Source organism: Manis pentadactyla, chromosome 4, assembly GCF_030020395.1.
Source record: "Manis pentadactyla isolate mManPen7 chromosome 4, mManPen7.hap1, whole genome shotgun sequence".
In the NCBI taxonomy this organism is placed as follows: Eukaryota; Metazoa; Chordata; class Mammalia; order Pholidota; family Manidae; genus Manis; species Manis pentadactyla.
Window position 1 is genome coordinate 120,161,704 of NC_080022.1, and position 27,170 is coordinate 120,188,873.

At 52.4% G+C, this 27,170-nt stretch overlaps 2 protein-coding genes and 1 non-coding gene across 5 annotated transcripts in view; 1 reads left to right on the plus strand and 2 right to left on the minus strand.

Annotated features, from left to right (window-relative positions):
- Nucleotides 1–3,469: 3,469 nt before the first annotated feature.
- Nucleotides 3,470–3,572, minus strand: LOC118916814 (U6 spliceosomal RNA). The gene has a single exon (XR_005026547.2). It is a non-coding gene; the product is annotated as a U6 spliceosomal RNA (small nuclear RNA).
- A 273-nt stretch (nt 3,573–3,845) lies between these two features.
- The window catches only part of SLC5A10 (solute carrier family 5 member 10), a 64,763-nt gene continuing 41,438 nt past the window's right edge, over nt 3,846–27,170 (plus strand). The window contains exons 1-8 of one of the 2 annotated variants that reach the window (XM_036894068.2): nt 3,846–4,004; nt 16,127–16,198; nt 16,446–16,550; nt 16,895–16,954; nt 17,673–17,777; nt 23,141–23,246; nt 23,593–23,673; nt 25,043–25,248. In XM_036894068.2, coding sequence (XP_036749963.1) covers nt 3,891–4,004; nt 16,127–16,198; nt 16,446–16,550; nt 16,895–16,954; nt 17,673–17,777; nt 23,141–23,246; nt 23,593–23,673; nt 25,043–25,248 — 849 coding nt within the window. In that variant the 5' untranslated portion in view covers nt 3,846–3,890. The remainder of the gene's footprint in view (nt 4,005–16,126; nt 16,199–16,445; nt 16,551–16,894; nt 16,955–17,672; nt 17,778–23,140; nt 23,247–23,592; nt 23,674–25,042; nt 25,249–27,170) is intronic. The other variant, XM_036894067.2, reaches the window with a different exon arrangement.
- The window catches only part of FAM83G (family with sequence similarity 83 member G), a 30,010-nt gene continuing 27,644 nt past the window's right edge, over nt 24,805–27,170 (minus strand). For both annotated transcript variants that reach the window (XM_036894066.2, XM_057500797.1), the window contains exon 6: nt 24,805–25,798. In XM_036894066.2, coding sequence (XP_036749961.2) covers nt 25,406–25,798 — 393 coding nt within the window. In that variant the 3' untranslated portion in view covers nt 24,805–25,405. The remainder of the gene's footprint in view (nt 25,799–27,170) is intronic.

The window sequence follows — 27,170 nt, forward strand, 5'->3', positions numbered from 1 at the left end:
AGGAGCACCACTTTCCTGGGCTGGAGTCATTAGAGAAACAGTGCAGTTTCTTAATGCTTCACATATCCTCAGCAATGTGTCTGATTGTTTCCTCTGCGCCTCCCTCCAACGCCCCCCGGTGGTGGCAGCTCCCATTAGTTTTTTCCAGGCTCAACCAGTAAACTCTGAAAAAGACTGCGGCCACCCTTTAAATGAGGTACCGATGTGGAAAACGAGCCTTAAGCCCGAAGCTCGACATAGGTCTGGAGCCACCAGAAAACGGCACGAAGAACCATCATCCCCAGTGAGCTGCTACCTGACCCAGCATTCCACCATCTCAGAATTGTCCATGGGAAACCAATGCTGATGATGAGTAACCAGACACCCCAATCTCCCTTCAAGGGGGTGGGTTCTTCTAGTGCAATAATACGCTTACCCAATGCATCAACAGCACCATGGTAGGAACCTGCTTTTCAGTGATGCTAGTGCCCCAACTAACATTGTACAGCAAACCTGAGGTAAGACAGGCACTAGACGAATAGTCTATATATCAAAACACTAGACAGAAGAGGGCTGTTTTTCTACCTGTGCTAATGGGCGTGAGCCTAGTTACTGCAGTGACCACGGCCGCCACAGGGGCAGGCGCATTAGACCATAGCTTAGTCAGCTCACAGGGTCTGGCAAGTTAATTGGCGGCATTAGACGATAGAGTGAGCCTAACCTTGGGAGAAACCTTGACCTCCCTTATCTCCCTCCAGCGACAACTTACTTCCCTTGCCCAGGTCACCCTTCAAAATCGGCGGGCCTTAGATCTGCTTACTGCAGAAAAGGGTGGGACCTGTATTTTCTTGCAGGAAGAATGCTGCTACTATATCAATGAGTCTGGGGTCGTAGAACAAAGTGTGAAAAAACTACAAGAACAACAAAGAGACCTCCACAAAACACAAGTACCTGAAGGCGGCCCTTATGGGTGGCTTCAGTCCCCTATAATGGCCTGGCTAATGCCTCTGCTAGGCCCTTTAATAACAGTTTGTGGTTTACTCTTAATTGCCCCATGTGTTTTCAAGTTCCTTCAACAGCGCATGGAAGAAATTTCACACATAAAAGTTAATCAACTATTGCTGTACAAGTACTCACCCCTCCCAACTGAGCCTCTTCCAGCTGTCAACCAGCCTTAAAACCCCTCACGATGCCCCTTGTCAGCCGGAAGTAGCCAGATCAAGTCATCACCCATTATGACCAAAAGGCTGGAATGTAAGGCTGGAGGTACCAGGGGAAGGGGTGAGCCTGATGGACAAGCTCAGGCCTCACCAAACGAGGCAAAGAGACCAACAGGTTCCAGTCTGACAACATTCCAGAGCCTGATCGGATTACACTCCCAACTAGAGCCCTTCCCCTGAGCTAAAGGATTAGTGGTAACTTTCCAGTACCTGGCTAAAGGCCAATGAGAGACCTCCACATACCCTAGGCGAGCTAATCCTCATGCCACTGTACACCTTTGCTCTCCCTCCTTCTGCCTTCTTTAAAAACTTGCTGCCTGCCCTGCTGGGTGTGACTTCCCCAGCCTGTGTTTCAGACCAAGGAACATCACCCGGGAATTGAGTTCAAATAAACTGCCTGGCCCTTTGTTGCCTCTCGTCACCGGCTTATTTTGGTTGGAATTTATCTTACATTGGAATTTATCTTACACTCATTAATTATGAAACTTGAGGAGGGGAACCCCCAATTTATAGACAGTTGGTCAGAAGTACAAGAGGCCTGGGACTTGCACCTGGCATCTGAAGTGGGGGCAGTTTTCTCAGACTGAGCCCTGAACCTGTATGTTCTGTGCTAACTAGGGTAGTGTCAGAATTGAATCGAATTGTAGGACACCCAATTGGTGTCCAGAGTGATGGAGAATTGGCTGGTCTGGGAAAGAAAAACCCCATACATTTGGTGTCAGAAGTGGTGTTTGAAAACATGAAATAGGGGCTTCCTCTTGGGATAGGTGCAGATTACAGGGTGAGACATGGGTAGCTTCTCAGCTAGCAGGTGCCCTTGTTCCTGCCCTGGAGTGAGTTGGACCCGGAGAGTTGGCTCCGTTAGGTGGTCCTGTTGGGTCAGGTGGGAGTGGAATTTCCCCCTTGTGTCCTCTGCTGCTACCCTCTCCCTGTCCCTGCCCATCAGTGACTCATGACTTCCTGTCCCCAGGACTTTTATCAGAAGGCAGGGGGCTTTATCTCTAAGTGGTTTATTTCCTCCTGAGACCCAGGCTGAGGAGAGGGGCCAAATTCTGCTTTTTCAACTACTTTATCTTTAGGAGGCTGGTTTAATAAATCTGGACAATATCCAGTTGGGTCCTTCTGACCAGTACAAAGTGATCTTTTGAGTCACGATGCATTTCTGGCAATGGCTTAGGGTGTAAACACCATCTGAGAAGCTGATTGGTTGAAGGTTAGGGTAGTTGGGGAAAGACCAGACTGAGCCTGCTGAGTTTACTATAGGCATTGACTTAGTTTTTCCTCTCTGTCTAGTTCTGCATGTGAGAGGATTAATCTTTAAACTGTGCGTCTCAGGTCACCAAGTAACAGACATGCTTGGTTTTGAGGCCACTGAATTCCTAATGGCAGCTGCTCACTCATTAACACTCTGGGAGGGCTGTGTGTCCTGGTTAAATTCCAAGTGCCTCCCATAGCCTCAGCCCATGTCGCCAAGATGCCCACCCAGCTGCGCACAGTGACTTGATGAGGGTACGAGCATCTGGGCAGGAAGGACCCTGTGGGATCCAGTGGCACCTGTCCTGTCACAGCTGCGAAGCAGGGAGGATCTGGGGCCAGATCTGGAGCTGAATGTCGGCTCTGCCCTGTACGTGGCTGTGAAATGACAGGCGGCTCGGACTCCCAGCCTCTGTTTCTTCGATATGATGTGTCATCACCTGCTCTGGGTAGTTGCTTTCAGAACAAAATGGAGCAGTGTGCAGAAAACCTAAGTGTGGTCCTCAGCCCCTGGCAGGTGCTTGCTAGATATTAGGTCCCTCTGTGGTGCTGAGGAGATAGGGGACCTGAACAGATGGTCAAGATGAGTGAGTAGGCCTATTTCACCGGTCTAGAAAATTTGGTGACAGGCCTTTATTGTCTAACACGGGGATATTCTGGGACTGGGACTGTCATGGCTGGAAGTGAACTACACAATGCAGGAGTCACCCTCCCAAGTCCCTCTCAGTCCACTCTTGGCCTGAGGCTACACAGGACATGGCTGCCCATCACAGTGGTCTCCCCAGAGGTGAGGCATCTGCTCCCAACCCTCCATGCTTCTTATATGAGTTAAATATATGTCCAGCCACCCATTAGGTAACAGCCATTTCTTTTTTCTTTTTTGTGATATTTAAAAATTGAAGTATCATTGATATATACAACCTTAAATTGGTTTCAAGTATATAACACAGTGGTTCAACAATTACCCGTATTATTAAATCCTCGCTCCCACTAGCACAGGTACTATCTGTCAACATAAAAACATGGACCCCTTAGTGAATTTGCATGCCGTCCTTGCGTGGGGGCCATGGTAGCCTCTGTATCATTCCAGTTTTAGTATATGTGCTACCAAATGGGCACAACTGAGCCCATTATTTCTGGGGTATTCTGGTTGCCTTTTGATCCACTAAACCCTGTATGCTTCCCAGACCACCCCTGAGTTTAAGGAGGTGCTCCTCCACCTCCCCCTGCAAGCTCTGCCCTACTCCCTTGCTTAGGACTTACTCCCCCAGGGGCAGAAGAGATGGAGCTGTACTTTGACGTGGTTTCCCTGCATGTGGCCACACCGCCTGGAGAGCCATGGTCCTCCTGGTTTAATGATCAATTTATTGCCCAGAAGCACTTTCTGACCTGCTCGGGTGTCAGTCCTTCCCACTCAGAGCTGGTGCCTAATGCAGGATGGTGGCAGACAACGCTACCAGCGGCGCCCACACTCCACAGCCTCAGCTGAGTGTGACCGACATCAGCATCATCACTGTGTATTTTGCCCTGAATGTGGCCGTGGGCATATGGGTGAGAGGACCATGGTGGGCGGCCAGATGGGGTGGGTGCTGGGGTGTGGGGACAGGGCAAACATGTGCCTGCAGCATGCACACCACCTGCCCTGGAGACACCATGTGCTCTGGGGCCTCCTTCCAGCCCTGAGGTCGATTCATTGGAGACCTTAATAAAGCCCCTTTCTTTGGGCAATGGCTTCTCAGCCGACGAATTGAGGAACAGGAAGGCCTCGCCAATGGGCAGGCTGAGCAGGAAGCTCACTCACCAGGCTTTTGTGCAGCTGGCAAGCAAGGGCCCAGTGCAGCACACTGTCTTCCTGGCATCTGTCTCTATGATGTCAGGCAGGCCCACAGGGCGAACATCTGCCTGAACAGAGGAATCAGGTTCCTAACCGCATCCCACACCTGCTGGGTCAGAATCCAGAGGCAGGGAGCAGCACACAGGGCCTGGGGATTTTTATTTTTTAAAGCTCTGTGTCCACTGCAGAGTTCATAGCCAGTTTCTCTCACCCTTGAAAGAAAAAGAAGTGATTTAGGCCATTCCAGACCCCAGTGGCAGCAGGGCCTGTGCTGTGCAGGCACTGTGCACATTGCCCATCTTCCTGCAGCCCTAGAGCAAAGGCCAGCCCCGTTTACAGGTGAATCTCAGAGATCTGGGGGCTGGGACTTGCCCAGCAAACCCCAGGCTCCTGCCCAGAGGGTGGTGCTCTTCCTGTCTACTTATAATCTGACCTTGGAGACCTTCCTGGGAGGGAGGAAGATATAAGAAACCAGCCTTATTTGGGTTTGCAGAGGTCAAGCCCCCTCCTTGTCCCCAGAGGTCTCTAGGCAGTGTGCATGAGCCCTGACACATGGTGGTCTTCTCCTGGGGGTCTTAATCTATAATAGGGATGTACCACCTACCTTGTCCCAAGTCCCAAGTTTCTGAGTGGAGGAGGTTCCCTACCTGTGGTGCTCACACAGGAGCGGACCTTGCTGCTGCTGGCTGTATAGTGGGAGTGATGTGAGTGGTACTGGTGGTTGTGGTGGAGGTGGAGGTGGTGGAGGAGGTGGAGGTGATGGTAGAGGTAGTGATGGTGAGAGAGGGGGAGGTGATGGTGAGGAAGTGGGGGGGAGGAGGAGGAGGTGACGGTAGAGTTGGTGGTGGAGGTGATGGTAGAGGTGATGATTGTAGCAGCAGCAATAATTAGAAAAAGTTCTTAAGTTATCAGATAGAAAATCACCAGCAAAGCTGAGTTATTTTCCTGGCTCTAACTCTGTATTTAGAGTATGTTACTTAACCTCTCCAGGCCTGTTTCATCAAACACACATCATAATCTGTGCTACCCACCTTTCAGGACCATTCCTAGGAGCAAAGGGGCCTATAGATGTGAAAATATGCTACCTACCAAGTATGCATGTTCCTCTGAGAGTTGGTGGTTGGGAGTTTAGAAGAGGGAATGCTCGTAAGAGAGACTTTTTTTTTTTTTTAATTATTATTTTTTATTGAAGGGTAGTTGATGCACAGTATTACATTACATTAGTTTCAAGTGTACAACACAGTGATAAAACATTTATATACATAATTCTAGGTTCCAGCTATCACCCTACCAAGCTGTTACAATATCTTGACTATATTCCTTATGCTATACATTACATCCCGGTTACTTATTTATTTTACCATTGGAAGTCTGTCCTTATTTATTTATTTATTTATTTATTTATTTATTTATTTATTTATTTGTGAGAGCATCTCTCATATTTATTGATCAAATGGTTGTTAACGACAATAAAATTCTGTATAGGGGAGTCAATGCTCAATGCACAATCATTAATCCACCCCAAGCCTAATTTTCGTCAGTCTCCAATCTTCTGAGGCATAACAAACAAGTTCTTACATGGTGAACAAATTCTTACATAGTGAATAAGTTACATGGTGAACAGTACAAGGGCCGTCATCACAGAAACTTTCGGTTTTGCTCATGCATTATGAACTATAAACAGTCAGTTCAAATATGAATACTCATTTGGTTTTTATACTTGATTTATATGTGGATACCACATTTCTCTCTTTATTATTATTATTTTTAATAAAATGCTGAAGTGGTAGGTAGATACAAGATAAAGGTAGAAAACATAGTTTAGTGTTGTAAGAGAGCAAATGTAGATGATCAGGTGTGTGCCTGTAGACTATGTGTTAATCCAAGCTAGACAAGGGCAATAAAACATCCACGTATGCAGAAGATTTCTCTCAGAACGGGGGTGTGAGGTTCTAAGCCTCACCTCTGTTGATCCCCAATTTCTCACCTGATGGCCCCCCTGCGACTGTGCCTGTCTTAGGTTGTTCCTCCCTTGAGGAATCTTACCCGTCTCTGGCTAACCAGTCATCTTCCGGGGCCATACAGGGAAATGTAAAGTTGGTAAGTGAGAGGGAAGCCTTACTGTTTGAAAAGGTTAGCTTTTTACTTCTTTGCATATTTATGCCCTGTGGCTTCTATGCCCAGCATTTGTTTTGAGGTATCTTTACCACTTGGAAGAATTATGATACTCGGTAAATTTGATATGAGGCATGAATTCTATTTAAGGGTTGTAATTAGGAAGGAAGAAGAAAAGCTATAGAAGTAGCAGGCGGAAGAAAACCTGGGAAGATTGATTATTTCTTTGACATATCTTCTTGTAGAGTAACTTCAGCATGTATAGGTTTTAAACTATTATTAAATTGCGCACACACATTAACATAATAGGAGTATAGTTACATAACCAAAGCATACCTGTAATAACAGCCATCTCCAGTGAAACCAAGAAAACCAGTTAGGCACCTTAGGCATTTGTGAAAACTTATCTATGATATGGTGGATATTGTCCAACTGAACTTGAACAGTCTGAGAGAAATCAGACAAATTAAAACAACCCATTCCTGGGGAATGTTCACATCCCTTATGTTCTTTTAACAGTAAATAGTCTGTAGTTGTAAGATTTTGGAGCGCTACAATTTGCACTTCTCCTAATTCTTGGTTGAGTTCCAACAGTATAGATCCAGTCAAATTTGTTGTTTTACTGTATGCACAGGCCAGCTTAGATATCTCCTTCCTCATTCCCATGGCAAGTCCAGGAGCTGGTGGGATGAGTGCATCTACAGCTGTAGCAGTGCGTGGATCTTTGTTGGGGTTTTTTGATGATCATCTTCTGGCATGAGTCTTCCAGAGAGTGCTGATGTTGGAAGTTCTCTTTCATATCGTATCTTAGTTCATTTTCGGGGTAGCCCAATTAGGCATTGATCTTCTGTATAGACGCAAATAGACCCTTTGCCTACACTTTTATATGCCCTTTATACCCTTGTGTAGAACTCATTGGAGGTTACCACACAGGAACTGCCCTTTTTTTTCTTGGTATCACTAATCTACACTTACATGACAAATATTATGTTTACTAGGCTCTCCCCTATACCACGTCTCCCCTATAAACCCCTTTACAGTCACTGTCCATCAGCATAGCAAAATGTTGTAGAATCACTACTTGCCTTCTCTGTGTTGTACAGCCCTCCCTTTTCTCCTACCCCCCCATGCATGTTAATCTTAATACCCCCTACTTCTCCCCCTCCTTATCCCTCCCTACCCACCCATCCTCCCCAGTCCCTTTCCCTTTGGTACCTGTTAGTCCATTCTTGAGTTCTGTGATTCTGGTGCTGTTCTGTTCCTTCAGTTTTTCCTTTGTTCTTATATTCCACAGATTAGTGAAATCATTTGGTATTTCTGTTTCTCCGCTTGGCTTGTTTCACTAAGCATAATGCCCTCCAGCTCCATCCATGTTGCTGCAAATGATTGGATTTGCCCTTTTCTTATGGCTGAGTAGTATTCCATTGTGTATATGTACCACATCTTCTTTATCCATTCATCTATCGATGGACATTTAGGTTGCTTCCAATTCTTGGCTATTGTAAATAGTGCTGCGATAAACATAGGGGTGCATCTGTCTTTCTCAAACTTGATTGCTGTGTTCTTAGGGTAAATTCCTAGGAGTGGAATTCCTGGGTCAAATGGTAAGTCTGTTTTGAGCATTTTGATGTACCTCCATACTGCTTTCCACAATGGTTGAACTAACTTACATTCCCACCAGCAGTGTAGGAGGGTTCCCCTTTCTCCACAGCCTCGCCAACATTTGTTGTTGTTTGTCTTTTGGATGGCAGCCATCCTTACTGGTGTGAGGTGATACCTCATTGTAGTTTTAATTTGCATTTCTCTGATAATTAGCGATGTGGAGCATCTTTTCATGTGTCTGTTGGCCATCTGTATTTCTTTTTTGGAGAACTGTCTGTTCAGTTCCTCTGCCCATTTTTTAATTGGGTTATTTGTTTTTTGTTTGTTGAGGCGTGTGAGCTCTTTATATATTCTGGATGTCAAGCCTTTATCGGATGTGTCATTTTCAAATATATTCTCCCATACTGTAGGGATCCTTTTTGTTCTATTGATGGTGTTTTTTGCTGTACAGAAGCTTTTCAGCTTAATATAGTCCCACTTGTTCATTTTTGCTGCTGTTTTCCTTGCCTGGGGAGATATGCTCAAGAAGAGGTCACTCATGTTTATGTCTAAGAGGTTTTTGCCTATGTTTTCTTCCAAGAGTTTAATGGTTTCATGGCTTACATTCAGGTCTTTGATCCATTTTGAGTTTACTTTTGTATATGGGGTTAGACAATGGTCCAGTTTCATTCTCCTACATGTAGCTGTCCAGTTTTGCCAGCACCACCTGTTGAAGAGACTGTCATTTTGCCATTGTATGTCCATGAAGAGAGACTTTTTTGATGTGGTGAAGTGAGAAGCAGATGCTGGAAGTTAGCAAGTTCTGAAGAGAGGAGAGGGAAGTCTTTTCTGGCCAGCATGGGTTGGGAAATTTACATGAACGTGTACCTCTAAAAAAGTATTTTGGGTATCTGAGCCCAGGCCCTTTGCTCCTCCCCACTCCAGAGATTTCCTGCCCTGGATTCACCTCAGCCTTCCACTGCAGGCTGCCCCTCCAAGCAGGTTGTAGCTGGCCAGAGAGCTGTGAGCACGTGCAGAAAAGAACAGGGTGAGAGGAGTGTGCTGGAGCTGGATTCCACAGCCATCAGACGCAGGCACTCATAACCCAAATGCAGACAAAGCGAACTGGGCAGGGGCAGCCCTGCAAAGGTGCCCTGGCACTGGAGTTAGGAGAGCCAGGGGAGGGCCTTTATGGAGGTATTCCAGGAGGAGGGCCCTTGAACTGAGCCTTTGCATCTCTTTGGGTATCTGTTTAACAAGGGACAGAGAACCTATTTCAAATGAGCTCAAACAATGAAGGAAATATACTGACATCCATACTGAGAAGTCCAACAATAGGGAGGCTGCAGCTACAGTTTGATCCAGGGATTCACAACATCATCAAGGCTATGGCTGCTTTTCACTGTGGCTCTCGTAGCCTCCACACATGTGTGCCTTTGTCCTGAGCCCAGTTTCCCCCATGGAGGTACACGTGGCTGCCAGCAGAGCCTAGAGTCCTGGTTTCCTTGTCCACATCCCAGGAGGCCAGGAGCAACCACAGCTGCACTCTGTACCTTCTTGACCCATGACTGTCCTGAACCAGACGTGACAACTGAGGAATGTGATGGTTCTGGGGCTTAAATGACTCAGGACCCCTGCAGCTGGAGACTGGGTTGGCACCGGTCAAGCCAATTACCAGGAAACATGAGGCCTCTTAGGAAGGGAAAGGGAAGTAAGGAGGCAATTGGCAATGCCCAGTACATCCTTGAACAATGTGAAAACATGTTAGGAAAAAGCATGGGCTGAGACCAGAGCCGCTCTGGAAGTTGTGCAGTAGAAGATGTGGCAGCCTGGCCAAGCCATGGGAGTCTTCAGACTGCACTGAATCCAGTATGTCTGGATCACAGCACACAGGGAGAAAGCGGTGGAGCTGGGGTGGGCAAGGTAAGCAAGAGCCATACCAAAAGCTTTGAATAGCGGATCCAGACAGTTAATCTTAATCATCTTGAATATGGGGGGTGGGGGTGGGGAAGCAATTCAAGTCAGGTAGAAAGAGGCCTATATATATATATATATATTCACTACTTGTCTTCTCTGTGTTGCACATCCCTCCCTGTGCCCCCCACACACACATTATACATGCTAATCATGATTCCTCTTTTCCCCCTTATCCTTCACTTCCCACCCATCCTCCCCAGTCCCTTTCCCTTTGGTAACTGTTAGTCCATTCGTGGTTCTGTGATTCTGCTGCTGTTTTGTTCCTTCAGTTTTTTCTTTGTTCTTATACTCCACAGATGAGTGGGCCAGCACAGGCATTTTGGTCCCTGGCTGTGGCAGCCGTGCTCATGGTCACAAGCTCCTTGTGTGTCTGTGCGTGTCCCTTGCCTGGGCCAAGAGCTTCCCCAGAGGGGAGCCACACAGGGTCCTGACCCATGGTCCGGAGCAGATGAAATAAATGAAGCCCAGGAGGGGCCAGACTGCTGGGCCCAGAGGCTGGGGTGATGGGCTGTGGATGGGGATCTGGCTGCCTCTATTCTTTTTTTCAACTGGAGTAATTTCATGTAACATAAAACTCACCGTTTTAACCATTTTAAAGTGTATGATTCAGTGGCATTTAGTACATGCACAATGTTGTGCAATCTTTACCTCTATCAAGTTCTAAAAATCTTTCCTCATTCCACACGGAAGCCCCATGCCTGTTAGGCCAAGGCTCCTCTCCTGTGTCTCCACAAATTTGCCTCCTGAGGACCTTTCATACAAATGCAGTCCTACCACAGGCGGTCCCTTGTGACTGCCTTCTCTTAGTGTTTCCCAGGGCCACCCCTTTGCAGCATGTGTGAGAGCTTTATCCCTTCCTGTGGTTGGGTAACATTCCATCGTGCAGATGGCCCACATTTTGTTTATCCATGCATCAGCTGATGGTCATTTGGGTTTGTTAAAAAACAAAATTCATCCAAGTAAATCTGAAGAGTTAATTGGCTTTATTAAGCAATTCATGAATCAAGCAGCATCCTCCTCAAGAGTTGTACACAATGGGAGGTCTTTATAGACAGGAGAGTGGGGAAAACATTATTAGCAAAAGAAAAGAAGGGGTTGTTTCAGGCCAGGCCACTTTCTTAGAGGGAAAAGCAGGGGACCTTATAATGCAGATCACTTTGACTTCTTTTAGGGCAGATGGAGAGGGTATGTGTGGCAGGTTATCTTATCAATGATGCTGACCAGAAAATTCCTGACTGCATTTCTGGGGAAGGTTGAAACTGTGACTGGGTTTAAATATTAGGCCCTGGTTCCCTGACTTGGCCAAGCAGAAGTGACTCCATGGTGGGCCTGTGTGTTTCTTCGTAACATGTTATTGCTCCAAGAGGAGAGGGTTCCCCACCCAGGGCAAGTTTCCCAGGAACTCAATCAGACCAAATAAAGGCAAGAGCAAGAAGGTGAGGCATCAAAAGGGGCTCCTACTATGAGTCTCGCTCTGATGCTGCTCCCCTGCTCTCTGACACAGGCTTCATTCTCTCCTGACACCCGGCTCCTCTGTTGGAGGGTCTCTAGTGATTGGCAGATGCCTGACCTTATGTGCCAGGAACTGAGGAGAGGAAAGGATGGGTGTTTCCTCTCCACCCCTCCCCTGGCCAGTGCTCCCATGACTGCCCAGCCTCTCTGTCCCCAGTAAACATCCCACAGATGTGAAAATAGGCTCATATATACGTATACACAAAATGGGCTCTATTAAGACCAGGTGGGAATCCTGGTAAAAAATTTCCATTTTCTCCACATTCCACCTTCCAGGATTCTTGCCTCACAGTCTACGTGCCCACAATGGTCCCTGAGAGAGGAAGCTGGAGCACTGTGACCAGATTCCACAATAGCAACAGGAGTTATTAGCCACAGACAAATAACAACAGAAATTATGATACAGATAACAACAAAATCATGACAATCCTCAAGCCTGAGGATCCAGCTGCATTCAAAGTCCTCCTCAGCTTGAGTCCATAGCTGGCACTCTCCACAGGAGGCCAACAGCTGAGCTGGCAGGGGGCCCCACGCACACTCAGCAAGCAGCAGCTGCAGCCAAGGGGGTGGGCCAAACCAAAGAAGGTATACAGGAGATTAACCTTAAGGGCAATAAGACACATGTTTTAATGATTCCAGCACAGACAAATCTTGTTTATTAGGTAGGATAGGACAGTGGCAGGAAGGGGGTCCCATCCTGGTCTAGTATACTGGGCCTTCAACCCCCTCCCCATGGAGGTTACTGAGAGGCTGTATGTAGTGCTATGGCTGTGCATGTACTGTGATAAGACAAAACTCCCTAGTAAGATGCTCTTATCTTCTGTCCATTTAGGGTACACTGCTGTAATCTTTGGGGGTCACTCTCATGTTACTTCAGGAACACACAGGAGGCCAGATTTCAGGCCTTGTCCCCAAGGTGCCAGAAGGGCCAGCCATTGCGGGCCCATGTGTTGAAATGTCCAGGGCCACGTCCACTGAATAGAGTCTCCAGGGCTTCTGTGGGACTCACTCATATAATGCACTTCTGCAAGGTTCTGCTGACTTCTCCAAAGGTCAAAGGCAGGCCCCACTGACAGGCCACAGCTCACATTGTCTTCTGCCCCAAGGCAGGCTGTCCTTCTAGCTAATACACTTGAGTCAGTGTGTCTGCTTCATCATTTCCTGGGGATGCCAAAGGCAAATGGCCTGCAAGCTGCTGCCAGAGACCCCAGCCACAGCCATCTTCAGTCATTACATGAATATCCAGCTCACAGGGCCTTGATGGGTCTGTCTCACTCAAGGCCTTCACAGCCTTGACTGTCTGTTTTGCAATGGCAAATGTAAATGCACATGTTTCATCCCAGCCCCACCTGATGGCTTTTCATACCAAATAGCATAAGGGCCTCAGAATTTATGCCGAGAGTTGGGATAAACACTCTGCAATAGCCTACAAGACCCAAAACCTCTTGCAGTAATGCCACAGTTATCGGTAAGAGAATCAGAAGTAAGCATAGTATCATACACAGTATTAGATGCCCTATTCCCAATGGGATTTTGGCTTATTCCTCTCTGACAGCTCCACCTCTATAACCATCTGTCACAGTGGAGTCCCAGGAAACCACTCAGGGTCACAGTAAATCAGGGAGCATTCAGCTCTTGTATGCACCAGAGCCAGGACACACTGGACATTCACTGGGACCAATAAATTGATCTACATGTGGCCTCTGATCTCCGTCCAGTCCCCAAGGTGGGTGCCTTGACGCTCCCCTCAGTCAAACCATAACACCCAATTGTCTCCCTGTGAGACTCCAGGCAGGGTCAGCTTACTCTCCCTCAGGAAGTCCTAGAGATATATGGGCTGTGCATATGGCTTTGTCTCCAGCTTCTATTTCTTGGTCCCCAGTGGCCGGAACTGCTGCTCTGGCTTCAATTGCTGCCACAGCTCCAGCAAGATTTTATTTTAACTTACCATCCAATTTCTCTTTATCCACCCCTGCCTTTATCAAATCAACCCACATCTGGGTCCTCACCAGCTTCATGGGGCCCTTTAAATTCTTCCTTTCAGTAGCAGATTGCACTGTCTTCCACCCCCTCATTGCTTCTGTCTCTCCCAGATCTGCTACAATACAAATAACCTCATTTATGCATTGCCCAATGTGTGGGGCAAGTATAGCTACTAGGGACCCAAAGAGGGATAGGGGAGCTGTTTGAAGCACCAGATCCCTCATTCACACTGTAAACAACTCCTTATCTGGGTCCTGATGTTCTGGGTTATAAATGGCATTTTTCACGCCCAATTCCCATAACACCTATTGGAGCTCAGCGTATGTCTGCCATCTAGCAGGGCAAGATGGCAAATCACCCTGATAGGCTATACTGTGCAAATAGTGGCCATAATCCAGTCAAGAAGGAGGTGGTTCCCCGGGGTCTAATAAGCATTTGTTATCTCTGCAGGAGAGCAGAGTGAGTCATCAGGAAGCCATCTTTCCCATTTCTAACACAGACCAAACAATTCTATCAACCCCTAAGTCCCAAAGGCACAAAAGCCAGACTGACATAGGCTCTGAGGGCTTCTGCTGAAACTGGGAGCTCAAATCCACCAGCTCAGCCTGGGTATAGAGGTGGGGTATAGAGTGCTCCACCACCTGGGGAGGAGGCTGCATCTCTCCCTGAGGAACCCCACGTTGTTGCATCTTTACTTTCTTAACTACAACTGAGCTGGCTTTCAATAGGGGAGGGGCTGGTGCCTCCAGCAGACCAGCAATGGCATTTCCCTAGGCACCACCCCCTCGCCCTCCCCTGGTTCCTCCTGCTCTGAGGTCTCTTCTACCATTTCTGTAGCTGAAGGAACCACTACTTCCTTCATCCCCCCATAACATCTTGCAGCCTGCATTCTCCTGCTACCCCTTCCCATGTCACTGTCACATCCTACAGCAGTGCTCAGTCTTTAACAACCTTCTCTCCTTCCTCATAGCATCCCACAACTCGTGTTCCCAGTCTGCCACTTCCTGAAGAAGCGCATCTCTCTCCCGGGTAACCCTTTCCAACACTGAGAAACATCCAACTCATGTTTCCCACCACCTCATGGGCACTCAGTTTCTCTAAGGGGTCCCCTATTTTGTGGAGGGCCAACTCCACTGCCTCAGGTATCATGACCTCCCCACAGTCCTGGGGAGGGGCTCAATCCTCTAGGAAGCAAGCCACCCCAGACCACACCCCTATTAGGGGATACCCAGGTGTTCAGCCCACTGAAGCATCGCTCCTATTTGGGCAGTTCTTTGGTCTCAGCAAATCCTGCCAACTGTGCCAATAATGTTGATCTGGGAGTAGGGAATTGCCCACCTGGGGCAAGTTCTCAATGAATTTAATCAGACCTAATAAAGGCAAGGGCAAGAAGGTGGGGCATCAAAAGGGGTTCCTACCATGTTTATTTGCTTGGACACTGCTACCCCCTGCTCCCAGCACTGGCTTAATCCTCTGCTAGCACTAGGGCTCCACGGCTTCCCTCCACCAGCTGCCGCTCTCCCCTTCAGGCTTCCCTTCCTCACTCTCCAGGCTCCCCTGGATCCGACACTCACACCACTCTCCCCCCACTCTCCCTGCTCTCTGCTTCCCCACCCCTGGCACTGGGAGGAACTCTGTGGGAGGGTCTCTAGTGATTGGTGCATGCCTGACCTTATGTACCAGAAGCTGAGAAGAAGAGAGAATGGGTGTTTCCTCTCCACCCCTCCCCTGTGCTGGTACTCTCATGACTGCCCAGCCTCCCTGTCCCCGGTAAACATCCCACAGATGTGCAAACAGGTTCTTATATATATATATACAATGGGTGCTATTAAGGCCGGGCAGGAATCCTGGTCAGAAATTCCCATTTTCTCCACACAAGTTGTTTCCACTTTTTTCTATGGTGAATAATGCTGCTATGAACATCCATGTGCAAGTTTTGTTTGAACACCTGTTTTCAGTTCTTTGAGAATAAACCTGGGAGTGGAATTGCTGGGTCATAGGGTGCTAATTCTGTGAGGAACCCACAGCCCATTTTCCACAGCAGCTGCACCATCTTTTTTTTGTATCATTAATGTACAATTACATGAGCAACATTATGATTACTAGACTCCTCCCATCCTCAAGTCCCCCCCACATACCCCATTACAGTCACTGTCCCTCAGTGTAGTAAGGTGCTATAGAGTCACTACTTGTCTTCTCTGTGTTGCACAGCCCTCCCTGTGCACCCCCCCACATTATACATGCTAATCGTAGTGCCCCCTTTCTCCCCCCCCTTATCCCTCCCTTCCCACCCATTCTCCCCAGTCCCTTTCCCTTTGGTAACCGTTAGTCCATTCTTGGGTTCTGTGATTCTGCTGCTGTTTTGTTCCTTCAGTTTTTCCTTTGTTCTTATACTCCACAGATGAGTGAAATCATTTGGTACTTGTCTTTTTTCCACCTGGCTTATTTCACTGAGCATAATACCCTCTAGCTCCATCCATGTTGTTGCAAATGGTAGGATTTGTTTTCTTCTTATGGCTGAATAATATTCCATTGTGTATATGTACCACATCTTTATCCATTCACCTACTGATGGACACTTAGGTTGCTTCCATTTCTTGGCTATTGTAAATAGTAAGCAGCTCCCCCCAGTGATGCACAAGGGTCCCACTGTGTGCCTCTGTTCTTGCAGTCCTCCTGCCGGGCCAGCAGGAACACAGTGAGAGGTTACTTCCTGGCAGGCCGGGACATGCTGTGGTGGCCGGTAAGTGCACACTGAGTTTTCCCACTCCTCCTCTCAGTGGTACCACATTTGGCCTCCAGGTCAGCCAGCATCTGCAGCCCTGAGCTCACCACCCAGGCTGGCCAAGCAGGAGTGATGGAGCAGGCCGAGGCTGGCAGGGGTCCCTGAGCTGAGGGTGTAGGGATGGGTGCTGGGAATTGTGTAGAGAGTGGGGACTTTGTGCTCTGGGTGGGCCTGCAGCAAATATCTTTTCCTCTCTCTCCTCCAGATCGGAGCCTCCCTGTTTGCCAGCAGCGAGGGCTCAGGCCTCTTCATTGGATTGGCAGGCTCGGGCGCGGCTGGAGGGGTGGCTGTGGCAGGCTTCGAATGGAATGTGAGCTCCCAGAGGGTGGCTGAAGGGAACCTTGAAAGGCACTGGATGGGGGCTCTGCCAGAGTGTGTCCCTCACGGGCCAGAGGGGCAGCTCCCAGCAACTCAGGGCAGCTGATGTCCAGACAGGTGGGGGTCCTAGGGAAGTCAGGTCTTCAGAATGCCAGAGTGCTGGGTAGGCCAGCGGGAAGGGGGCTGTCGGCCTGGGCCCGGGCACAGAGAGGGGAAGGGGCAGCCTCAGGCTCTCATAGCAGGTCAGGCGTCCAGACCACTGGGCCCACTGCATCTTTGGAATAAGGCTCGTGGGAGCTGTGGTCACTGCCCTCACTCTGCCTCTGTTCCCCTCAGGCCACGTATGTGCTGCTGGCCCTGGCATGGGTGTTTGTGCCCATCTACATGTCCTCAGGGGTGAGTGTGCTCCAGGGGCCTCAGGGCGGCCTCACTTGGGTCTGGGCCTTGGTCTGAGTTGGTGGTGGTGATAAGCAGGAGCCCCTGGCTTCACTCACAAGTTGGTGAGTGAACTCACAACTCTCAGAGCTGGTTTGGTATTAGTCCAACTAACATTCCCATCAGCCCATGAATGCAGGTCCCCTCAGACGTAGCCAGGTGCCTTTCCTGCTGGTTTCCATTGCCCCTGCATGCTTCATCTTGGAGATGATTCTCCATCTACCAAAGCACACCAGGTTGCACACCTGGACTGCACACCTAGGTGGCACACCTGGACAACACTGTCCTGGACTCTGCCTACTCCATTGGCCCGAGCTGGGTGGTCACTAAGTCCAGTGGATTCCTTTCCTGGACCTCTCAGCCTGTCACAGCCACGTTCCCTCCTAGCCTCATCATAGCTCATCTGGTTTTGTCATAGGCTCCAAACTTTTCTCTGTGTCCCCAGCCACAGCCCCTCCAATCCATTCTTCATACCAGCCTTGAAGAGCTGATCTCCGCCTGCCACGACCCTGTCTAAGACCCTTAGGCTCTGGTCAGAGCCCTTTGTCAGGGATTCAGTGCTCAGTGCTGGGACTATATGAGTCAGTGGGCCTGGGCCTTGCCCTTGAGAAGCCCCAGGCCCTGGATGTGGGGCAAGGTCTCAGGGCAGTGCTAGCCCCCCGCCCCCTACCTCCTCCAGATCGTCACCATGCCTGAATACATTCAGAAGCGCTATGGAGGCCAGCGGATCCGCATGTATCTGTCTGTCCTGTCCCTGCTGCTGTCCGTCTTCACCAAGATATCGGTGAGCTGTCCCCACCCCCAGCTTCCAGCCAGCATGGCCTTCAAATATCCCTGCTCTGGGGGCCCCTCAAATGGGCCTGACAGCCTCTCACTGTCTTTGCTTTGGTTAACAGCTGGGGAAACTGAGGCCCAGGGAGAGACAATGACTTGCCCAAGGGACACACAGTGATTCTGTGATAGCCGGTCCAGGGCTCCCGGAATGTAGGCTTGGCAGCTGGCATAGTGGGAAACAGAGTACAGGCCTTGTGACTCCTGCTTTGCCCCAGGTTCCAGATATAGAGGTGTAGGGGGGTTCTTGGTATGATGGGTCAGTGGCAGGGCCGGGGTTGGCCTGGGCGTCTTCCTCCAGCCAGCACAGAGGGGAGCCAGGACTGCCCACTAAGGGGCGCTGAGAGCCCATGTGGTCTCGGCTGTGCAGCGGCTGCAGGGAGCTGGCCTCTGCCTCTTGCCTACGGTTGGTCATCTCTATTCCTGAGGTGACCCACGTGCACCCTCCTGGCACTGGAGGTCAAGCCCAGTGTGTACTCCAGGCCTCTTTCCCCTGGGGGCCTGGAGCTGGTCTTACTGGAAGGTGAAGAGCAGAAAGGACGCCTTGAATGTCAGTCAGGGCTTGCCTAGGAGTTGTCTTGCCCCAAGCCCTGATTTTACAGATAGGGAAACTGAGGCCCAGGGAGGGAAGATAACTTGTAGCAAGCCTCCTGGTGACTTCATGGCAATGTCTAGCCTTTGGGGGGTCTCACTCCTGAGTCTATGGCACCCTGCCCATGAGAGGGAGCATGCTCAGTGGCCCTGGTGTGAGCCTGGGTCCATCCAGAGCCTTCACTGGGCCCCGTCTGGGGCTCTGACCTGCATTTGACCTGCCTTCTCCCCACCTAGGGTGCAGGGACAGTGGTTTGTGGTCCTTCGGCAGGTTTCCAGGGGTAGTTAGCAAGCAAGCTTGGCAGTGCCTTCTTCCCTCGGCGTTCTCAGAGTGTCACAGAGGTCTTCCTTCAGCTTCCTGAGGGCCACAGCGCCGGGCTGCCCGAGGCCCAGGTCAGGGTCATCCCTCACGCCCTTCCTCCCCCTCCCGTATTTCCTGAGCCCCCTATACCAGCCTGCTCCCTGGGAGACAGGAACACAGGAGCAAGTAAGAGATGCGGCTGTGCTCCAGGGACTCATGGTACTGTGGGTCCTCAGTGGAGTGTGGACCTCAGGATTTAGTGACAGAACTTTCTGGGGGTGGCATTTGAGAAACTGGGGGATCTAGTGGAGAAAGGGATACTTAAGGGAGGTGGGGCAGGGGGACAAATGCCAAGGAGCGAAGTGAGGTGGGGTAGATGGGTCTGGGGTGCCTGCCACTTCTGGGACCAGAGAGGGAAGTGTGAGGAGGAACAGGGGGTGAGAAAGGAGGGGGTGGTGGGGACTGAGGCTAACCAGAGGACGTGCTCCCATGTCACACGAAACAGACCTGTGCGGGCGTTTGCCACTGAGGCCACTGGTTTCCCACCAGGCCCAGAGGGCTGCAGTGAAAGATAAGGCTACGGGGCCACATAACCAAAGGGCACTGAGGGCTTTAAGCAGGGGAGTGACAGGGTCAGGTTCACGTCAGGGCCTCCGGCATCTGCCCGTGAACAGACTGGGGCAGAAAAAGGTGAGAAGAGGGAGGCTGGAGGCAGCGGGGGTGCTCGGTGGGGCCCAGCCGTGGACACAGGGCTCCTTTACTGCAGGTTTGTCGGCTGGTATCTCTGCAGCAGGGTTTGTATCACACTCAGAGCAAGCTTAAAGTGGTGCCTTGGGTGGGACTTCCAGAGCGTTCAATGGGAGAGTCCTTAGAGACTACCTTGTACCCGCAACCTATTTACAGATGAGACAGCTGAGACTAGAGAGTGGCTGTGACTTGCTCAAGGTCACGGTGACTCAGGCAGAGAACAGTTAGAACCCAGGCTTTTCCCTCCTGGCCCAGGGGCCCAACTGCTGCCCTGCTGTGCTGAAGCAGCCAGGATGTGACACTTGAAACTCCACTTTGTGATGGGGATGACTCAGTTTACCCACCCATAAAATGGTGGAACAACCCACTGATTAAGGCTGGGGCTTCAGCACTAACGCTGCGGCTGCCAGGATGCAGCAGAGATGGAAACTGCAGAAACCTAATTGCTGGGCTTGGTTTGCGAGGGACTGAGCTGCCCCGGCTGATGGCTTTGGAAGTACATGTGCTTAGCTAGCTCCCAGAGGCGCTGACCTCCCTGGGCTGAGCCCCCGGAATGCCCCACGTGTCTGTATGTCCAGAACCCATCCCAGCTGTGGTCTGTCTGAACAGAGACCACAGGGCCTGCTTGCTGCCATCCCTGAGGTGGGGACACTGGTCTGCAGAGAGGACATGAAAAGGCAGGGTGCAGAGATTACCACTCTGATCCTCAGACAGTGTTGGGGGAAACTGAGCTCTGCCACTGTGTGACCTTGGGCCAGCCATTTAACCTCTGGAAAATAGAGACCTGTCATGAGAACCCCAGGCCACTTAGATTCAAAGCCAGCTGTGGCCTACAAGATCCTCCAAGATGTGGCCTTTGCCACCCCATGGATCTCCCTCCCCTCTTCTCCCACATAACTCCAGCCACACCAGCCTCCTTGCCCTTCAGGGCCTTTGCACTCGCTGTGTTCTCTGCCTGGGAACTTCTCCCCCTGGTCTGGGGAAGTCTTTCAAATCACACATGCCCCCACAGCTCCAGAACCCCTTAGCTGCTGTCCCTCTTTTTCATACGTGCAATATCTTCTGGCATGCTGAATAACTTACTCGGAATGCCTGTTATCTACCTCACTGATGTTACTATGCACTCAGCACACCATGGGACTGAATTAATATATGCCAGGCTCAGCTCATTTTTCTGTGAAGGACCAGATATTTTCAGTTTTGTGGGACTGACTTGCTGGAGTGCAAAAGACAATACCCACGTGTGTGACTGGGGTGGTCTGGGGGTTCTAGTGTGCCAATCCCTGACACATGCAAATATGCCTATTTATTGAGCACCTACGTGTGCTGAACACTGTAAACAGACAATACAATCATAAGAAATGGTAAAAGTGTGGCAAAGGAAGCAAACTGGGGCTGAGATCTAGAACGAAGTGAGCTGGACTGACTGGTTTGGCATGAGAATGCCAGGCTTGAAGAAGTTCCCAGGCCCTGCAGCTGAAAGAAGCTGGTGGGGCAGGAGCACATGGAGCCATGAGGCTTGGAGAGAGGGGGTGGGCAAAGGTGGGGAGGGGAGGGCACTGCCAGATGGCACAGGGCTTCTGGGCAGGGCCTGTGGATTTTATTCTGTGGAAATGCAGAGGCCTTCAGTTCCCCTCCGAGCAAAGTGAGGACGGGCGGCTGAGCTGTTTCCAAAGGGATGGAGCCCAGGGTGGAGGCAGTGGAGGGTAGTAGTATTTTGGAGAGAATCAATTGGCCCATGGGTCTGGTGCAGGGACTGTGGCAAAGGTGAGAAGTTTCTAGAACTCAGAAGGGACAGTGAGGGCCTCTATGGAGATTGGCAAGGTTTGGGAGCAGGGGACATGGGATCGCATGGTGAACTTGTAGTCATGCCAGTGTAGGGACCACCCCAGCCTCCCTGCTCCCCACAGAGGGAGGGAGAAAAGGAGTCCCTGTAGGGAGGCAGCTAGTCTGGAGTCAGGGCAAGGGCCCCAGTGAAGGATGACACGTGCTCATGGTGAACGGGGAGGCGAGAAGCTGTGTGGGTCCCAGCAGATCAGCCCAGCCCGCAAGGCAGCTCAGGAGTCAGCCCTCCACGCCCTCCTGCACAGCTCCCTCCCGAGTCCTGGGCTCCCAGCCGCAGCACCCACTTGGCACTAGCAGCGGGGCCTGCTGTCCCTGGGGCCTGGGAGCCCACAGCCCCAAGGGTCAGCCCAGCAGCCTGGGGCCTGCCTCAGGACCTTGGGGCTTCAGCCGAGTGGCTTCACTTCTCGCACCTACACTTACTCTGTGGAGTGAAGCAGCTCCCTGAGAGGTTCCAGGCCCTTCCCCAGCCTCCCCTTGCCACTGGGGTCTGCGAGGCCAGCAGGCATGGAAGGGGCTGAGGCGTCCTGCCGGCCCTAACACCTGAGTCTCTCTACATCTGCTCCCCCATTTTGCAGAAAAAGGCTACTGAGGCTGAGGTGAAGTGACCTGTCCAAAGTCATGTGGCCGGGACACAGGTGACCAGGGACACAGACCCAGGTCTGTGTGGCTCTGGGTTTAGGGCTCCCCTCCCTGTGCCTGTTTCTCCTCTGTTCTGATGGGGCAGCAATGTTCCTGAAGGGGCCTTCCTGCTCTGACATTTAGCAGCTCTGGGCTTCTCTGCTTGAGCTGGAGGTAGACACCCACCCCTCCCAACACACACAGCAGAAGCTGGGGCCAGAGTGAGGGGCTGCCTCTCAGAATCTGCACACTGGCCGGCCTCTCCAAGAGGGCAGAGGAGCCTGGAGGGCCAGGGGCAGGAACACGGGCTTTGGAGTGAGGCCCTGTTTCTGCCTGGACTCTGCGCCCCTGGGCCCAAGCCTGGCTCTGAGCAGTGCTGGTCAGCTCCGAGTTGGGCCAGGTGCTGGGGCAGCTCAGAGGGGTTGGTGTCCCCTGGGCCTTATGCTGACTGGTCCTGCCCAGCAGTGAGCTCAGCTGACCAGCCTTCTCAGGAAGCACTTGGTTGTATTTCTTGTTACTTCCCCTCTTCTAAGCAAGCCTAGAATGGCAGGTTTGGAAACTTGGGGGAGTGGAGACCCTTGCCCAGCCCCTCCCGCCCTCAGGATGGGGTCCTCCACACCTTCCCTGGGTGGCCACTGTGTGGTGGGGGGTGGAATCAGGCCCTGTAAGGCTCATCCCAGGGCTGAGGCTCTGCGGCTAGCCCCAGGGCCGTATGTTGCCTCGGGGACTGGGATGGCGGGGGCTGGATCTAGCCTCAGCCTCTCTGCTCCTGTCTTCAGGGAGAATGGGGGGCTGAACCCAGACAGATGCAGACCTGGAGACCAAGGCACACTGACCTGCTTTCTGAGGCCCACTAGTCTTCTGGGTCTCCCCCAGGAAGCCCTCTTGGACTCCTCCTTGCCAAGGACCCCTGGGAACCAAGGGCACAGGGCTCCTCCCATTACCTCGCTGGGCAGCAGCCAGATTCAATAACACTGCTGCTCCCTGCTTGGCAACGGCCACTTAGGACTTTATTAACATGAGTAATGTCACTTGCACACCACTTGTGCCCAGCCAGGACCTCCTCCCACCCTCACAACAGCCCCTGGTCTGGGCTGGGTGTGGGGGAGCTGCCCCTCATCCGTAGGGTACTGAGGCCCCAGGTGGAATGAGTGGCACTCTGAGTCCTGCGGTGGTCACCTCAGCCTCTGTATGAGCTCCTTTCCCATCCCCAGATCGACCTGTACGCAGGGGCGCTCTTTGTGCACATCTGCCTGGGCTGGAACTTCTACCTTTCCACCATCCTCATGCTCGTCATCACGGCCCTGTACACCATCGCAGGTACGGCATACCCACGGGGGTCGGGTGGGGGTCTCGCAGAGAGGGCACCTGACCACTGGGCTGGGCATCAGTGGAGCCAGGCAGGAACGTGCAGGACCCCAAAGGCTGGCAGGAGCTGGGGCATGAGCAGCAGCAGAGGCCGCCTCCTCCCCCAGCCTGGGAAGTGGACGGTTTGGAGTCTGGTGGCATCTGAAGCCGGCTCCACTGCCTTGGCCACAGCGTGCCCACCTGTGAGGGGGCAGAGCTATGCACTAGGACAGGTATCCTTCCCCGGAGCCCCGGTAACCCCCCGGCCCCTCCTCCCTGAGGCCAGGGCCCCCTCCAACTCCCCCTTTTCCACCTGCAGGGGGCCTGGCTGCTGTTATCTACACGGATGCCCTTCAAACGCTCATCATGGTGGTGGGGGCTGTTGTCCTGACCATCAGAGGTGAGGGGCTGCGGGTGGAGGTGGGGCTGTCCTGGCAACAAGCCCTTCAGCGTCTGGGTGCTGCCTTTTGGGGACCAAGGGGTCAGCGCTGGGGAAGGTGCGTTCGCAGGGTCAAGCCCTGAGGCAGTCAGCCCCCTGCCAAGCTCCCCTGGGGGATGCAGGCTGCCCCCTCCCCCCACCATGCAGCCCAGTGCATTTCTGCCTTGGCTCTGGGCTGGCTCAGATCTGATCTGGCGCCGACTAATTCAGGAACGCAGGGAGGCCACACCTGGCCTGGCTCTGGGCTGGTGGGTGCACACGCACTTAGGAGGCCACAAAACTGCTTTGGGCATCTGCGCCTACTGTTTAAAACCATGTACAAAATCCTGAGAAGTTCCACTGCCATCTCTGGGGACAGGGAGGCGGCCCGAGGGTGGCTGAGTGAGCTCCGGCCCTGGAAGTGCAGGCGGATCGGGAGGGCCTCACAGGGCTCTCTTCCAGACACAGATTCTAGGATCCTGTGGCAGGCAATTCCCCACCCTTGTGTAGTGTTCAGACACTTGCTCTGAGCACCTGGCCTGGCCTGGGCTCCAAGTGGCAGGGATGTGGGCCTGGGGCCAGAGGCCGGGCAGCAGGCCCCCTGCTTGGGAAAGGTGGGGAGTGGGGCCTGGGGCTCAGGGGCTTCTCTTGGGTCCCAAAAGCCACTTCAGTAGAACCCAGGCAGCCAGGCCCAACCTGGACAGGAGGGTAGTAGCTGCAGACACAGCAAAAGCTAGATGGGCCAGGGCATGGCCATGCGGGGCCCTGACCCCGAGGTAGACAGGAACAGGGAGGGGAGAATGTGGTCTGGGCTCGAGGGGAAAGACTCATAGCTTGAGCCCCGTCCAGCTAGCCACGGGGCTCGGTCACGCCCCTGCCCGTCCTGGGACCTGTTTCCGTTCTCACCACCTCATCACTGCCAGCCATTCTCAGCTCTGCCAAAGTCACGTCCTTTGGAAACACTGGGTCAGGACTTTAACACTTTAGACTCCTCAGGAAGGTCCTCGAATGCCAGGAAAAAATAATTTTGCTTCCTTGAATTGACAGTCTGAAGACTGGAACCCCTTGCCCGAGGTCCACAGGCATCCAGAGGGCAAAAGGATACTTGGGTGCTCACGTGAAAAACGCTTATTTAATAGTATTATTTTAAATCCAAATAAAATAGTCATTTGAATTTACCTTTTTCTTAAAACCCTCTACCCTCCACACCTTTCCAGATATGGGAAAGGTTAAGTGGGAAAAAGTCAAGTTTGATGCATTAGGAAGTTACATGGGAGATGAGGGCCATGGGGGGCAGGGAGTCAGGGCCACCAGCCACCAACCCACCCCTGCCCTGCCCCGACCCCTCCAGCTTTCAACCAGATCGGTGGGTACGAGCAGCTGGCAGCAGTCTATGCCCAGGCCATCCCAACCAGAACCATCGCCAACACGAGCTGCCACCTGCCACGCACAGACGCCATGCACATGTTCCGAGATCCCTACACAGGGGACCTCCCATGGACCGGCATGACCTTCGGTCTGACCATCATTGCCACCTGGTACTGGTGCACTGACCAGGTGAGTGCTGGCACTGCTGCCTGCCCCACCTTCCGCCTCCCGGGGGGTCCAGCGGCCCATCTACCGACCCCTGTCAGGGCACCACAAACACCTGCATGAGATTCTGGGCTGGGGTGGAGGCTGTGGATGGCGGGGCTCCAGGCCTGGGGACAGGGCTCTAGGGGTTCTTGTGGTCCCGGAGGGCCTGGGCCCTCCGTTTAGAATCAGATGAGGCCCACTGGCTACCACCTGTCCTGGCCTTCAGGTGCTTTGACTCGGACAGTTTGGAGTATGGGATTCCGAAAGGACTTGGACACTCCCCGGCCAGGGGCCTGGCATTTTGGGCTGGCCTCGGGCTCCCAGGACCCGGCAGCGTGCGGGACAGGGGGCCACCCTTGGCCTGCCAGTGGTGTGGGCTTGTTGCAGCTGGGCCCACTTTCTGGGCAGAGCTCTGGGCACCGGTGGCGGCAGGGCGGTACCGCGGGGGTCCCAGGGTCCTCAAGGGTCGTGGGAAGCCATCTTTATCCCTGGTCCCCGAGGCAGGGACTCCATAGTGACGGAACTGCTGGCCCTGGAAGAGAGAGCAGAGAGTGAGGAGACCCAAGGGCTGGGGCAGGCTGGGCAGCTCCATCCCTTCCTGTGGATCCTGACCAAGTGGGCTGCAGCCAGCTCACATGGTTAGCCTTCTGGCCCTGCCACTCGCCAGCTGGTGGGCCTAGACAAGTCTGCTTCACCACTTTGTGCCTCAGTTTCCCTGTGTGTTATGTGGGAAGAGCCCCGCCTTTTGCAGTTACAGTAAGGCAAGTCTCTACTTTGGTTGCTGGCCCTGCCCCAGCCTCCTCCATTTGTAAATGGGGCTGGATGGGTGTCCGAGGCAGGGCCTCAATCTGGCCTGGAGCTCGAGCACTGCTGGGGGTGGGTCTTCGCCTGGGGGGCCCTAGTGCTCCAAGCTGTGAACACACCAGGTGACCTCAGGCAGCCACTTTCCCTCTCCAGGTGGAAGCAGGCGATGTCCCTACACTGCCTGCCTCATGAGGCCATGGGCAGCTCCAGGCGGCACTGGACAGAAAAGGCGTGTGAAGCAGCAGTGCCTTGGGCCTGACCACCGTCCCACCCCTGCACCCGCCCCCCGAGGGCCCCACCACGGGAGGGAGGCAGCCAACAGGTGAACAATCAGGCACCAGGGGTGAACAGGGACGGCCTTTGCTGCGAGGTAGCCGAGCCAACCCTATTCACAGGCCAGAACACTGCGGCCCAGAGAGCAGAGCTGGGATCTGTACACAGAGCGACCTCTCCTGGGGCCACGGCTGCCTAGCCAGCAGGGGGGAGTGGTACTTGGGCTGGCCACCAGCTCTTGCTCTCCCAAGGAGTAGCTGCCTCTCTCCTCCTTGGGCTGTGACAGTGGGAAGTGACCCAGCTTGGGAGGCTTCCAGAACCCCGGGAAGGCCAGGCCCACTTCACCATCAGTAACATGCCCCAAGGTTCCCACGTCAGCTGGGCCTCCAGGGAATGTGTGGGTTCATAGCAGGTGCCTGCCCAGATGCCCTAGGGATGGGCAAGGGGCTGGTTGAAAGGCCAGGTGTGGAGGGTGTGGGTGGACTGCCCCGCTGGGCCATCCAGTGCCCCTTCAGCCAAGGCACCTCTTGTTTACTCCCTACTCAGGACAGGCTGGCATGGCACTGGTATCTCTGGGTGGGAACCATTCAGGATGTTTCCCCATGAAGGCCAATTGAGTCAGCACATGGCCCGGCCTCCAGGTCAGGGCTGGACGGGCCTCCTTGCCCAGAAAAGGTGTCACACACAGAGGCAGAGGCTGTACACCACTTACCCACCCCAAGGCAGTTCAGAGTACTGGAGGCTCACAGCCTGGCTGCATCCTTAACCTCCTGGTCCTCCTCCACCTCAGGCTGGGTCTGCCTGGGAGATGGCTGGGCCTCGGACCA